The 12,559-nt window shown below is 44.6% G+C and overlaps 1 protein-coding gene across 1 annotated transcript in view; it reads left to right on the top strand.

The window, feature by feature from the left end:
• Positions 1-213: 213 nt before the first annotated feature.
• The window catches only part of MINDY4 (MINDY lysine 48 deubiquitinase 4), a gene marked incomplete at its 3' end in the record, with an annotated part of 78,690 nt that continues 66,344 nt past the window's right edge, over positions 214-12,559 (top strand). The window contains exons 1-5 of the mRNA XM_084260863.1: positions 214-285; positions 2,905-3,024; positions 4,066-4,274; positions 9,116-9,374; positions 11,106-11,524. Of these exons, the coding sequence (XP_084116989.1) occupies positions 223-285; positions 2,905-3,024; positions 4,066-4,274; positions 9,116-9,374; positions 11,106-11,524 (1,070 nt within the window). The 5' untranslated portion in view covers positions 214-222. The remainder of the gene's footprint in view (positions 286-2,904; positions 3,025-4,065; positions 4,275-9,115; positions 9,375-11,105; positions 11,525-12,559) is intronic.

Genomic DNA, 12,559 nt, shown 5'->3' on the forward strand with positions numbered 1-12,559 from the left:
GGGAGGAGTTCTCCCTCCTTCTGATGACACGGTCTCCACAGCAACATTCCTCCAGCGAACCGGACTGCACACAGCCCTGCCGCTGCTGTCCGTCCATCCCGCCGCCGCTGCAGGACCGCAGTGGTTCAAGGCCGCACCGAAGAGCTGCGATGTCGGCTGACTTGAATGATTTGTTAGATGAAGTAAAGAACACACCCCCTAAGCACATTTGGGGCTAAAAACATGGACAACTCCTTTGTGGAAGAAGTGGCTGCATCACTGGTGAGAGAATTTCTCAGTAGAAAGGTAACTTGTCTCGATTTTCTCCAGCTAGTACAAATGAGAATGACACATGAAAAATGCTGAGTGATAGAAGATTGAGGAATGCTGGGAGGGATGTGTGTGTGGGGGGGCTTCTGCCAGCCTTGGAGCGGCTAGACCTGAACGGCAAGAAGCCTGTCGGGTAAGGATCTGCACTACATTTCCCACCATGCCTTTTGGTGCTCAATATGGATGGCAGCTTCCTCCCTGGTCGAGAAAACCTGATTCTTACTCACAACCCAGGATTAAACAAAGAAATGCGGTTTCAGGGTTGGGTTGTTTGGGGTATCTTTCTCATTATTTATCTACCTTGCTCTTGCCCTTGTGTTTACAAGAGGGATAAACAACTTCCCTGGACAAATACTTTAAAAAGAAAAAGGAACTGGTGCTGGAGCAACTGGTAACACGCTGCTTTTCCTGGTGTCAGTAACAGGTCGGCAGAGAAAAGATTTATTGGAGGGGGGGGAAGGGGACTGGGAGAAGGGGAGCACAGAAGCCACTGTACTTTTCACAAGTGTACAGCTGTAAAGCAAACTTTGTATTGTATGTAGCTGTGGGATTGAGCAGAGGAAAAAGCACCTTCGCGTTTCCAGGTGAAAGTAACTAACACCTGGTATTTATGTTCAGTCCTAAGGAAAGATTACTGATGTCTGGGTCAGTCCCTCAGTGTAAGAATTGAGTTAGCTTGTATCAGAAAGTAAACAGCCAATGCCTTCTGAAGTGCTACACAAACCTCAGTTTGCTTCATCTGTTTTCCATCCAGTCTCCAAATGCACATTTTCCGTGTGCAATGTTTGCCAGCATAATTTCAGATGCAGGTTTCATTTATTTACCTGCAGAATTTCAGATGCAGGTTTCATTTATTTACCAGCAGAATTTCAGATGCAGGTTTCATTATTTACCAGCAGAATTTCAGATGCAGGTTTCATTATTTACCTGCAGAATTTCAGATGCAGGTTTCATTTATTTACCTGCAGAATTTCAGACGCAGGTTTCATTATTTACCTGCAGAATTTCAGATGCAGGTTTCATTATTTACCAGCAGAATTTCAGATGCAGGTTTCATTATTTGCCAGAAGTATGAGAGGCTCAGTTCTGTCTGTTCAACTGACCGCAAAGTTTTCAAACATTTACACTCCTGAGTTAGATATGTGTAAATGGAAAAGCTTACAGTAGTACCTTACCCTTGAATTGCTGCATCTATTTCTTACTCTAAAGTCAAACCAAATAATAATAAATAAAATAAACAATAACTGATAATCCTTTGTGGCTCTGCACAAGCATTCCCCTGCTTCCCCAAATCCATAGCACACGTCAAAGTTAACTTTGAGAACCATCCTGTATTTGCCACAATTTGTCTGTAGAACCCTAAATCTGAGCCAGACAATCCACCTGGAGAAAAATAAATCCTTTCTTGTGAGAACAGCATTTCAGAGAAGAAATCCAGATTTTTCTCTCTCAAAATGGTAGTCTGCTATTGTACCACTTGGATTAGTTTGGGATGGGGCCTGCAATACAAGAGAGATGTAGAACTGTTGGAGAGGGTCCAGAGGAGGCCCCAAAGATGATTAGAGGGCTGGAGCAGCTCCCTTACAAAGAGAGGCTGGGGGAGATGGGCTTGTTCAGCCTGGAGAAGAGAAGGCTGCGAGGGGACCTCATTGCAGCCTTCCAGTACCTGAAGGGAACATACAAACAGGAGGGGGAATCAGCTTTTTAAAAGGGTAGACAATGGCAGGACAAGGGGGAATGCATTAAAACTAAAGGAAGGAAGGTTTAGATTAGATATTAGTGGGAAGTTTTTTACAGAGAGAGTGGTTAGGTGCTGGAACAGGCTGCCCAGAGAGGTGGTGGATGCCCCGTCCCTAGAAGTGTTCAAGGAGGTTGGTGTGCCTGCCTGTGACACGGGGGTTGGAGCTCTATGATCCTCAGGGTCCCTTCCAACCCATACCATTCTATGATTCTATGATTCTATGACATTTCCCAATCAATCAGTCTCTCCCTCCAGGATGTGAGATGCCTATACATCTTGTTTCTGAAGTGCCCATGTGTACTGACTACAGATATTAAATATTAAAGTAGCTGAGGAAGTTTCAAGGCCCCCAGCTAGCCGATGTCACGGAGATCTGACTGGTTTCCAACCTGAGACTGAGCAGAATAACCTTAAGTCACAATAAAGGTTCAGAACCCACCAAGACAGAGCGTACAACTGATGTTCAGACTTTGTAATTACCCACGTCAGAATCACGTTCCTGAAAAGCTGTATCACACCTTATGGGAAACGCAAACTCAGTGAAGCTCAGGTATTGGCAGGGCCCGTCGTACAGACCAGTCAGTCTCGTGATGCTGTTTAGCAGCTGAAGTCACCTGTATGGTCTTTTTTTTTCCCCCATGTTTGATAATTTCAACCTCACAGACAACATTACTGTCTTAATTATTTTCAATGCAAGATTGTGCCACTAAAGAACAAGTTCTAGGGGTTAGCTTGTTACTAATTACTGCCATTTTTATGTATCCAGAAGTTTCATTTATATCTGACAAAGAATGGAAGCTTTGGTAGGTTGTTCTGTCTCAAGGACTCTGAAATCTGTCACTTTGCCTTCTCAGGGTTTGAAGAAAACCATCACCACCATGGACCGAGAGCTGCCACGTTCTGCACTCAGCATCAATAACAGGAATGAACTCCGAACTGTCCTACACCTGCACTCCTTGTACAAACAGAACAAGGTAAGGAAACATGGTAGCAGATCCCATGAAACTATGCCAGCTGGAATCAAGGCTCAAGCTGTGGAGAACACAAGCTCGTGTCTGGTATTGCATTGCTGGAGACATGCTGGCAGATCTCTGAGGGATGGAGAACAACATTTAGGTGAAATGGCAGCTCAGGGTATGCAGGGCAGGGATGAACCCATTACAAACCACAACATCCAATTAAACAACAGCAGTAGTTTGCTTTAACACCTTTCCCATCATTGTGGCTACTCAGTTTTGGAAGTACCACTACATGCCCGTTCCTATCTTTAAATTTGGCCTATAAAATTACACTTCCAGCATTTATTGTGCTTTGAAATGTAATGCAGACCTCAATATTTGAGGACGGAGATATCAATGGATAATTTCAATTTCATTCATGACTTAAAATGCCACGATGCTTCTGTCAAGCAGCATGAGGCTATCCTGTAGTAAGTCACTGCCCTAGTGCCATTGCATTGTTACAGCAGATATTGTAGCAGTCTTTTACAGGAGCCCTGAACCACTGTGGTTTGGTTAAATGCTTATGTACGCAGGATACATTTTGTGCTGTTGAAAAGGAGTATAAGTGGGTTAGAGAAAGAAGCACGTGAGTTCTGGAGTCCCTCCTTCTCACCAAATCCTGATAAAATAAACCACAAATACTGAAGTCGGGTACTAAAAATACTTCCAGTTTACTCCACATTCTTCTGAAACGGAACCGGTAGCATTAGAGGTGGTGTTTTCTAGCACAGTTCCCCCACTCTGCTGCGTTTAGCATTAGTAAGGAATGACCGTAACAGGTTTTTTTCACTTCTGGATCATGGTTATGTCTCTTAATGCAGCAACACCTTCAAACTCCTGACATCTTCCAGTTTCTGAGTTGTTTTGCACAGTCCTATCTGGGATACATCCAGGGGCAGCTAACTCAAGAAAGTAGTTAATCCTTTCAGTGTAAAAAGAATACCCTGCCTCAGGCTGCAGCAAGGCTAACAAAAGAGTTTAAATAGTCACCCAGAACTTTTTCTTTTTGGATAGGCAAAGGAGAACCCACTGAAAACCCTTCTTGAAATTATTACTAATTACTTCCTTGAGCACCGTGGGACTTCCAGAAGCACCAGCTCAAGTTCTGTTCTGTCAGCTCCTCAAAGTAAGAGCTCAACATCGCATCCACCTGACCTCTCGGATGAAGATCACGTGCGTGGTAGTGCCATTGTGCTCGATGAAAGCGCAACTCAAGCCTCCAGGTAGCTTTATTTCTTTCTCTTTGCCCTTAGTCACCTTTGCTTTTAATTAAACATGGGAAATAGCATTAAAAGCTTTTTCATTCATACCTTCAGCTACACCTCCTTTTATTAACCACCCTAGTAACACCAGGCCTAAATTTCCAAGTTACTAAAATCTCCTATGCAAGCCACCTTTCAAAAAATGCTTTTGTTATGCTCCCTACCAATTATAAAGATTGATAGTCCCAGTTACATCTTTTCAGTCACTGAGAACTTGAACTTTTACGCCTTGTAAATTGGAAATACCCAAACTGAAGCACATTCTGATGAGAACCTGCCTGCCTGTGCCCCTACTACAGGTATATTCAGTCCTCACTGGCTCAAAAGCGAGGCCTACCATCTTAAATTCACTGTTGTTACAGTGTAAATTCAGTTATTATCTATCTTGTGAGATACCTGAGAACAGCACATAAGCAAGTCTTTCAACTGCATTTATTAGTGCCTCAAGGTGGAGTAACAGCCCTAACTGTGCTTCAATAGAAAGCTTTTCAAAACAGGCACAAAAGAGTAATTCACCTCCCCAGCTTCAGCTTGCAGGGAATTAATCTGATTTTATTTCTCATCCTAAACAAGGCATGCTCAAAGCAGCCGACTCTGAGCATTAATTCCTGGGTAACCCCAGCAAGTCCTTCATGATAGATGACAGAAGGTGCAGTTTTTCAAGTTGATGGGATCAGCTGAGAAGCAGCATTTGTAAAGGTGTCAGCGGAAAGGAAGCATTAGCTGTATTTCCTTTTTGGACACAGGCGCTTTCACCATGCTGTCAGCAATGCTCTGCTCCTACATCTCGTACTACCTCACCTCATGCCCGTGCTACCTCACCTCAGGGCTCCCACCCGCCTCATTTTCCCCCCCTTGCCCTGGACACTGCAAGTTGCCCCATCCCCCCAGTCAGCCTCCCCAGTGCCTGCAGCCCTTTGTTACGACAGCAAAAAGCTTTTTCCTACAGAGGAACGAATCCTCTGACACGGAAAGCAGCACCAACACGAGTCAAGCAGCTCCCATTACCCCCATCACACCCCTTTCCCCCCCGCCCCCCCGCCCGTGGCAAAATGGCGGCCCCGCCCCTATCCCGCGGCTACTTCTAGCCCTCCATGCGCATGCGCATCAGTAGCCGAGACCTTCCCTCCCCCGCCCGCCGGGGAAACCAGAGAGTGCTCTCTGCTGGCCTAGAGCGGCCTTTATTATTCAGGAAGTGGGGCGTTAAGGGGGCCGCTCTGCTTTACACTCTATGATTTCAGTCCTCCGCTGGTGGGAAACAATGCGCAGTGTGGTTGCAAAGTTGCGCCACCGCCCCATGTTTCCCCCCGTCGCCCCGCGATGTGCACAGTCGTTACACACACGTAACACGCCTGGACACACGCTGCGGAGAGGCAAAGACCCGCACTCAGAAGCAGAAAGCAGCGTCTATCGGGGGTGGGGTGGGGTGGGATGTGTGTCCATCTCCCTGAGGGTGGGGAGGCTCTTCAGAGGGACCTGGGCAGGCTGGATCCATGGGCTGAGATCGGCGGCTGAGGGCAGAGTCCTGCGCCTGGGACATAACATCCCTGTGCAGTGCTACATGCCTGGGGCAGAGCTGCTGGAGAGCTGCTGGTGGAGAAGGTGTTGGGTGGCTGCAGGCTGAATATGAGCCAGCAGTGTGCCCAGGTGGCCAGGAAGGCCAATGGCATAGTGGCTTGTGTCAGAGACAGCATGGCCAGTAGGTCCAGGGAAGGGATTGTGCCCCTGTACTCAGCATTGGTGAGGCCACACCTTGAGTGCTGGGTTCAGTTTTGGGCCCCTCACTACAAGAAGGGCACTGAGGTCTTTGAGTGAGTCCAGAGAAGGGCAACCAGGCTGGGGAAGGGGTTGGAGAGCAAACCTTACGAGGAATGGCTGAGGGAGCTGGGAGTGTTTAGCCCGGAGGAGGCTGAGGGGAGACCTTATCACTGCCTGAAAGGAGGTTGTAGAGAGGTGGGGGTTGGTCTCTTCAGACAGGTGACAGGTGATGGGACAAGGGGGAATGGGCTCAAGCTCCACCACGGCAGGTTTAGATTAGACATTAGGAAAAAGTTCTTCACCAAAAGGGTTATTGGGCACGGGAACAGGCTGCCCAGGGAGGGGGTTCAGTCACCAAACCTGGAAGTATTTAAAAGGTGCTCAGATATATGGTTTAGTAGAGGACAGGTATGGTTGGACTCAGTGTTCTCAAAGGTCTTTTCCAACCTAGTGATTCTGTGATTCCTTATGTCTCGGGGTGCTGTGAGGAAGGGCCCCTGGCCGGCATGGTACAGGCTCTGTGCCTCAAAGGGTCCCTGCCTGCTCCAGCCAGTGAGGTGGGGGGAGCCAAAAATGGCAGATGAAGAAAAACTAGAAAGTGAAAACCAGAGATACTCAACCTTTTCCTCTGTAGGAGCTTAGAAGCATTTACCCATTTAGCCAGCTCCAGAGAGGGCAAAATCCTGGCTTGACTTGCAGGTTCCTATCTAACTCCTGTATGATTTTGTACCAGTTTCCACATCTTCACACCGCACTGGTAATGCTGTCCTGGGGAGACTGATTTTGGCTGGAGGTGCAGGAAAGGAACTGTGTGTGATAGGGGGTGGTGGGTTTCAAGACATGTCCTGATACAAATCGGTATTTGTAACTCATTTTTCTTATGAAACTAACTGACAATCTGACCCTCGGACACAAATAGGCACAACTGGACGGGTGGCTTCATTTTCCCTTTGGATCAAGTCTTGTCCCAGCATTACCACAGCACAGCCCTGGGAAGAGCTGCCCTAACCTAGGCTTTCATGGCCAAGTTGCTGGCATGGCTCAGTGATCTCCAATTCCTGCCCACAAAATGAACTTGTGAGAGAAACACTGTGGCAGCAGCACAGTTGATCTCCAAGCCTTTTCCATCCCCTCCTGCCAAGGAAAAGTCAGACCTTACAAGATCAACCAGCCAGTGCCTGACATTAGTTTTAATTTTAACTACCTGGATAATTTTTAACAATGCTTTCAGGAATGGAGAGTGTAATTAGACAGGGACTCTTCACTGGTTCCTTATTAAAGACTCTTCTTTCCTTTTAACTTACCTCTTAAAGTGTTCCTGAATATCTGTACCTGTTAAAATGGTCTCTGGTCTGACACAAACAGTACACTTGGGCAATGAGGGGTTACGTGGTCCAAGGTCCACAGTAACAGTCCTCAGATTTCCAAATGCTCCCAGAGACTGATTACCCTCCCTGATTACCCTGGGACTGTTCAGCCTTGCAGAAAGAAAACTGAGAGGGGATCTGATCAATGTTTATAAATATCTGAAGTGGGGGACACAGGGGAAATAGCCAGCCTTTTCTCAGTGGTCTGTGGGGACAGGACAAGGGGCAAAGGCCTCAAGTTGGAGCACAGGGAGTTCCGCACCAATATGTGGAAGAACTTTTTCACAGTGAGGGTGACAGAGCCCTGGGACAGGCTGCCCAGGGAAGTTGTGGAGTCTCCTTCTCTGGAGATATTCCAGACCCATCTGGATGCCGACCTGTGCGACCTGTCCTAGGGACCCTCCTGTGACAGGGGGGTTGGACCTGACGATGTCTCTAGGTCATAATTCTGTGATTCTGTGGTTCTGTGATTCTTCTCTTGCTATCCGGATGACCAGGCTGAAGAATACAGAAAAGGTAAAATGACAGCAATGTAGCAACCTGTTATCAAGGAAAAGCCCAAATACAAAAGTATTTTTCTTTCTGAGCTAAAATAAGAGCTCTACATTTGAAAAAAGAGTGAACGGGATGAGTAGAGTCAAAGTTATGTGATAACAGAGTGTCCTGGTTTTGGTCAGGATGGAGTTAAATTCATTTGTAACAGCGGATGAATGCTGTGTTTGAGAGTAAAATGGGAGTACTGCTGATAACACCCTGGTGTTTCTAGTTGCTGTCAGACAGTCAAGGACTTTCTCAGCTCTTCATGAGAAAGGAGGGGCGAAGCCAGGACAGGTGACCCAACTGGCCAAAGAGAGTATTCCACGCCAATTACGTCCTGCCCAGGATATCGGGGGCTGACGGGAGGAAGGCCTGGGGCGGCTCCGGGACGCGCGGTTCTTGGGGGACGGTCGGGTTCTGGGACGGCTCTGGGTGGCACGGCCTGAGTTGTGTGGTTTGGTGAGAAACTGCATTGTGTATCAACAGCTTCATATATTTTTGCTTTGAAGTCCTGTTAGTATTGTTACATTGTATCTTTCTGTTATCTTAGTAAACTATCCTTATCCCAACCCACGGGCCTCTTAATTTCTTGATCTTGGGGTTATTTGCCCCTTTCTCTTCCTTTTCCCTTCCCTTACTTCTCACCCCCCCTCCCCTTTCCTTTAACCTGCTCTTTTCCTTAAAGGAGCAGGCAGCTGCGTGGATCTTGGCCCTCAGCCGGGTGAAACCACGACACAGAGGATGTTAGCAGAAGGGTTAGCAAAATTTCCAACTGCAAACTGTGCAGATGGAGAAGGAATGAGAGCTGTTGGTGGTAGTGTAAGACCTATCTTGTATGACATATATATATATAATATTTGCTTTCTGTTATGGTACATATCAAAATAAGTAAGCATAAGATTGAAGTGTTGCACATATTATAACCAATTGTGACACATAATAATGCTACTGAAGAACTACTAACATCCTGAAGAACTATTAATAGATGTTTAAGTGAAAAGTGATTGTATTGGAGTCCCATTGCTAGATAATAAGCAACTTAGTTTGACAGACAGTTGTTAATTAGCCAAGTAGATGTTTTAATATATTTCATTATGCATTATTGTGTTGTTTTAAATTTTGTCTTTTTCTTCTTTGTAGATATGATCCTGAAAACCCAGTAGATAAAAACCTTCCACCCAGAAAACATCAACACAAAAGTGAAAAATGCCACACAGGGGCAATACACAACAGCCACCTACCTTCTGATGGGGATAAGAAGCTAAAAGATAGTGGAGAAGATTTAAAAGCAGTGATTACTTCTGAGGAGCTGAAATCCACAGTGAAGGAAAAGCCAAGGCCCAGGACTGGTCTCATTGTCAGAGGAATGATGGCTGGACCTGTAGCAAGTTCACCAGAGGTGATTTCCAACACTTAGAAAATATTTGGCTTGGCCATGGATTTTTATATCTAAACTCCTGTGATAAAATCATATGATTCTACAAAAATATTATTCCAAATAATATTAAAATGGCTTCTGCATGATAAGCCATTAAACTGCAGTCTGAAAATAAGTGGTGAGTTAGAATAGTGGTTCTGCTTATTTCAGCAATTCAAACTGCTTTGGATAGAACCACTTGTGGTGGTTTAGGCCTGGCTGCAGGCCAGACGCCCATCAAAGTTGGCCTATCACTCCCCTTTTCAGGTGGACAGGAGAGAAAACATATATTGAGAGGCTTAGGAGTCAAGATAAGAACAGTGAGAGAACTGCGACACCACTACATGCAACTACCCCCTGCAGCTCTGTGATCTTAAGTTACAGAATTTCTTCCCAAATGTTTTTGTTATCTCTTGTCGCTTGACAGATGGGAGTTGCCATTTTCCAGGGAAAATTGTTTGTTTTTTTTTTAATCTCAGCAGTATCCACAGCTTTCTGTTTTCCTAGCCATGAGTATTTGACTTAGGTTTATCTGAAACCCCATGCTTAGTCCATAGCAGTTTCACAGAATCACAGGGTCACAAGGTTGGAAAAGACCTTTGAAGATCATCAAGTCCAACCATTCCCATCCTATGCTAAACCATATCCCTAAGTACCTCATCTACCCTTTTTCTGGACACATCCAGGGAAGGTGACTCAACCCCCTCCCTGGGAAGCCTGTTCCAGGTCCCAACAACTCTTTCAGTAAAATTTTTTTTATAATATCTAATCTGCCCCTGCCCTGGCACAGTTTGAGACCATTTCCCCTTGTCCCATCTCCTGTCACCTGGCTGAAGAGACCATCGCCCACCTCGCTACACCCTCCCTTCAGGTAATTGTAGGCAGTGATAAGGTCTCCTCTCAGGCTTCTCTTCTCCAGACTAAACATGCCCAGTTCCCTCAGCTGTTCCTCATATGATTTGCCCTCCAGCCCCTTCCCCTGCCTAGTTGCCCTTCTCTAGACTCGTTCAAGGCCTCAATGTCCTTCTTATGGTGAGGAGCCCAGAACTGGACACAGTATTCGAGGTGCGGCCTCAGATAATTTTGGAATTCAAAATTGCTTTCAGCTGAAACAGGCCATATTCCATCAGTAAGTGTTTTGAAGACATAATTCTAAAATTCTTGCCTTTTTCTTTTCCCTCCTTGTTGCTTTTATATAGACAGGAACTTTCCTTGTGTAAAATTAGGCTTGTAATAATAAGAAATTGAGATTTTTAAAAATGTACCATTTAGATAATAGTGAAGAGACTATGGAAGTTAAATTAATTATTTGGATTTTTCTAAATATCTCTGACTTGCAAGTAAGGACAAGATGCCTGTATTGGGCAGTCAGTCTTTCCAGTAAAATATCATATATGTATTGATTTTCTTTGAATTGGGTACAACCTCAGAATTAAACTTTTAGGTGGCATTTTGTTGATGATCTTGCATAAAAGAAAGCTGATTTTAAATGTATATAGCATCTTTAAATACTTCTAAAATTTTAAGTAAAAGTGTATGCATGTTTTATTTATTATCAATTTTTGAAAACCCTGATTTGCTATTTAACCCAATTCTCTAATAATGAAGCAACTGCTTAGCCCAGAAACTAGCTACAAATCTTTCCTTTGCTTTTCATGTTTATTTAATGATGTTTAAATTTTCATCAGTGGTTTTAATGGCACTTATTTCTAGGATCTACAAAAAAGGAGGCTTTCCAAACGATCCACTAGTGTAAGCAGCACAGCACCTTTGAAGGGTGAAGAACATGAAGAAAATGACCTGAGTTTCCCAAGTGCTGATTTTCGAGAAAGTAAAGGATCTTCAGCACAAGTGAATATGGAGTTTGCATCAAAAACTGTGTCAAGCTCACACATGAGTTCAGCCTCTGAAAAGCTAAGAAGCATCCCCAAAGATAAAGATGACTCTCTTGCCAGACTGCTGTCTGAAAGAGAGAGGACCAAGACAGAAGAAAGAAAACCAGTTCCTAACTTTGATGCAGACAGCAATGAAAAAAGCTGTAAGACAAGTGGCTCCCACAGACATTCAGGGGCTGGAAGAGAAAAGAGAGAAAGATCCCTCAAGAAAAATGAGAGTTGGTTTTCAGGCCACAGGTAAGAATATCTGTAAGAATCTTATACTAAAATGTTGAGATGATCTGATGAAAGACTAGGAGTGATTGAGATAGACCTTCTGATTTCATTGATGGGGATTAGCTGGAACAGGTGAAGATACTAAAGGTCAGAGAAGCTTTAAGACTTAACTTCCTAACTTTTGGCATCCCAAGCTACTCCTTTCTTGATCAATGGAGGTACCCTGGAGATGCTTTTTCCTCCTCAAAAGGGAGCTGGTTACTACTTCAGATTTAAGTCCACTTAGGCATCTAAGCAGTACAGGTGACTTGAACCCACGGAGGTCATCTGCAGTGTTCTCTGGAGACAATGCTTGCTTCTTAGGAAATAGTGTTCATTCCCTCTAAATATTGTAGTAATACATCCAGAAAACCTCAGAGAATAAAATTAAGGAATACCAATCAAGTGCATATGTATGCCCACATGGTTCAGTGCTGTGTTGAGAAGCCATGCCCAAACAAGCTGGTTTAGCTACCAACACAGTGCTCTACCATGTAGACACACTGCAATGTATTTTTGAAACCAGATAGCACGTGTCATTGCAGTATTAATATTAAGCCCATTTAGTGTCCCAAAATACCATGATGCTGAAGCCACACAACTCCTGTGTCTCAAAGTATTTTCCTCAAAAGTTAGCTCAGAGGGTCTTTTTATTGTGCTGCATTGCTTCACATTGATATAAAAGGTTTAGAAAAGCCTCCTTCTGTGAACTCCAAATATGTATTTTTGGCTTTTCTCTGTCCTGTAGTCTTAACTGATCTGTTTTTTTTTGATGTTGTTCTTGTTTCTGTGCAGAATTTGAGAGGAGTGGGAGACATGGGATTTTGTTTATTTTGGGGGTTACTAAAGTAGCAGGACCCAGAGTGCCACATTTCTAAGCTGGCTTCATAGGAGGGGCTGTGACTTGGGTTGGGTTTTGAAATGCTTCAGTCATCCATCAGAGTTTAACCAGTCTGGAGTCTGAACTGCTGAAGATGCTCTAGGTTTGAATAGTGCAGGGCAACTGTGTTCTTTCTT

This window comes from Gallinula chloropus (assembly GCF_964237585.1).
Source record: "Gallinula chloropus genome assembly, chromosome: 2".
NCBI lineage: Eukaryota > Metazoa > Chordata > Aves > Gruiformes > Rallidae > Gallinula > Gallinula chloropus.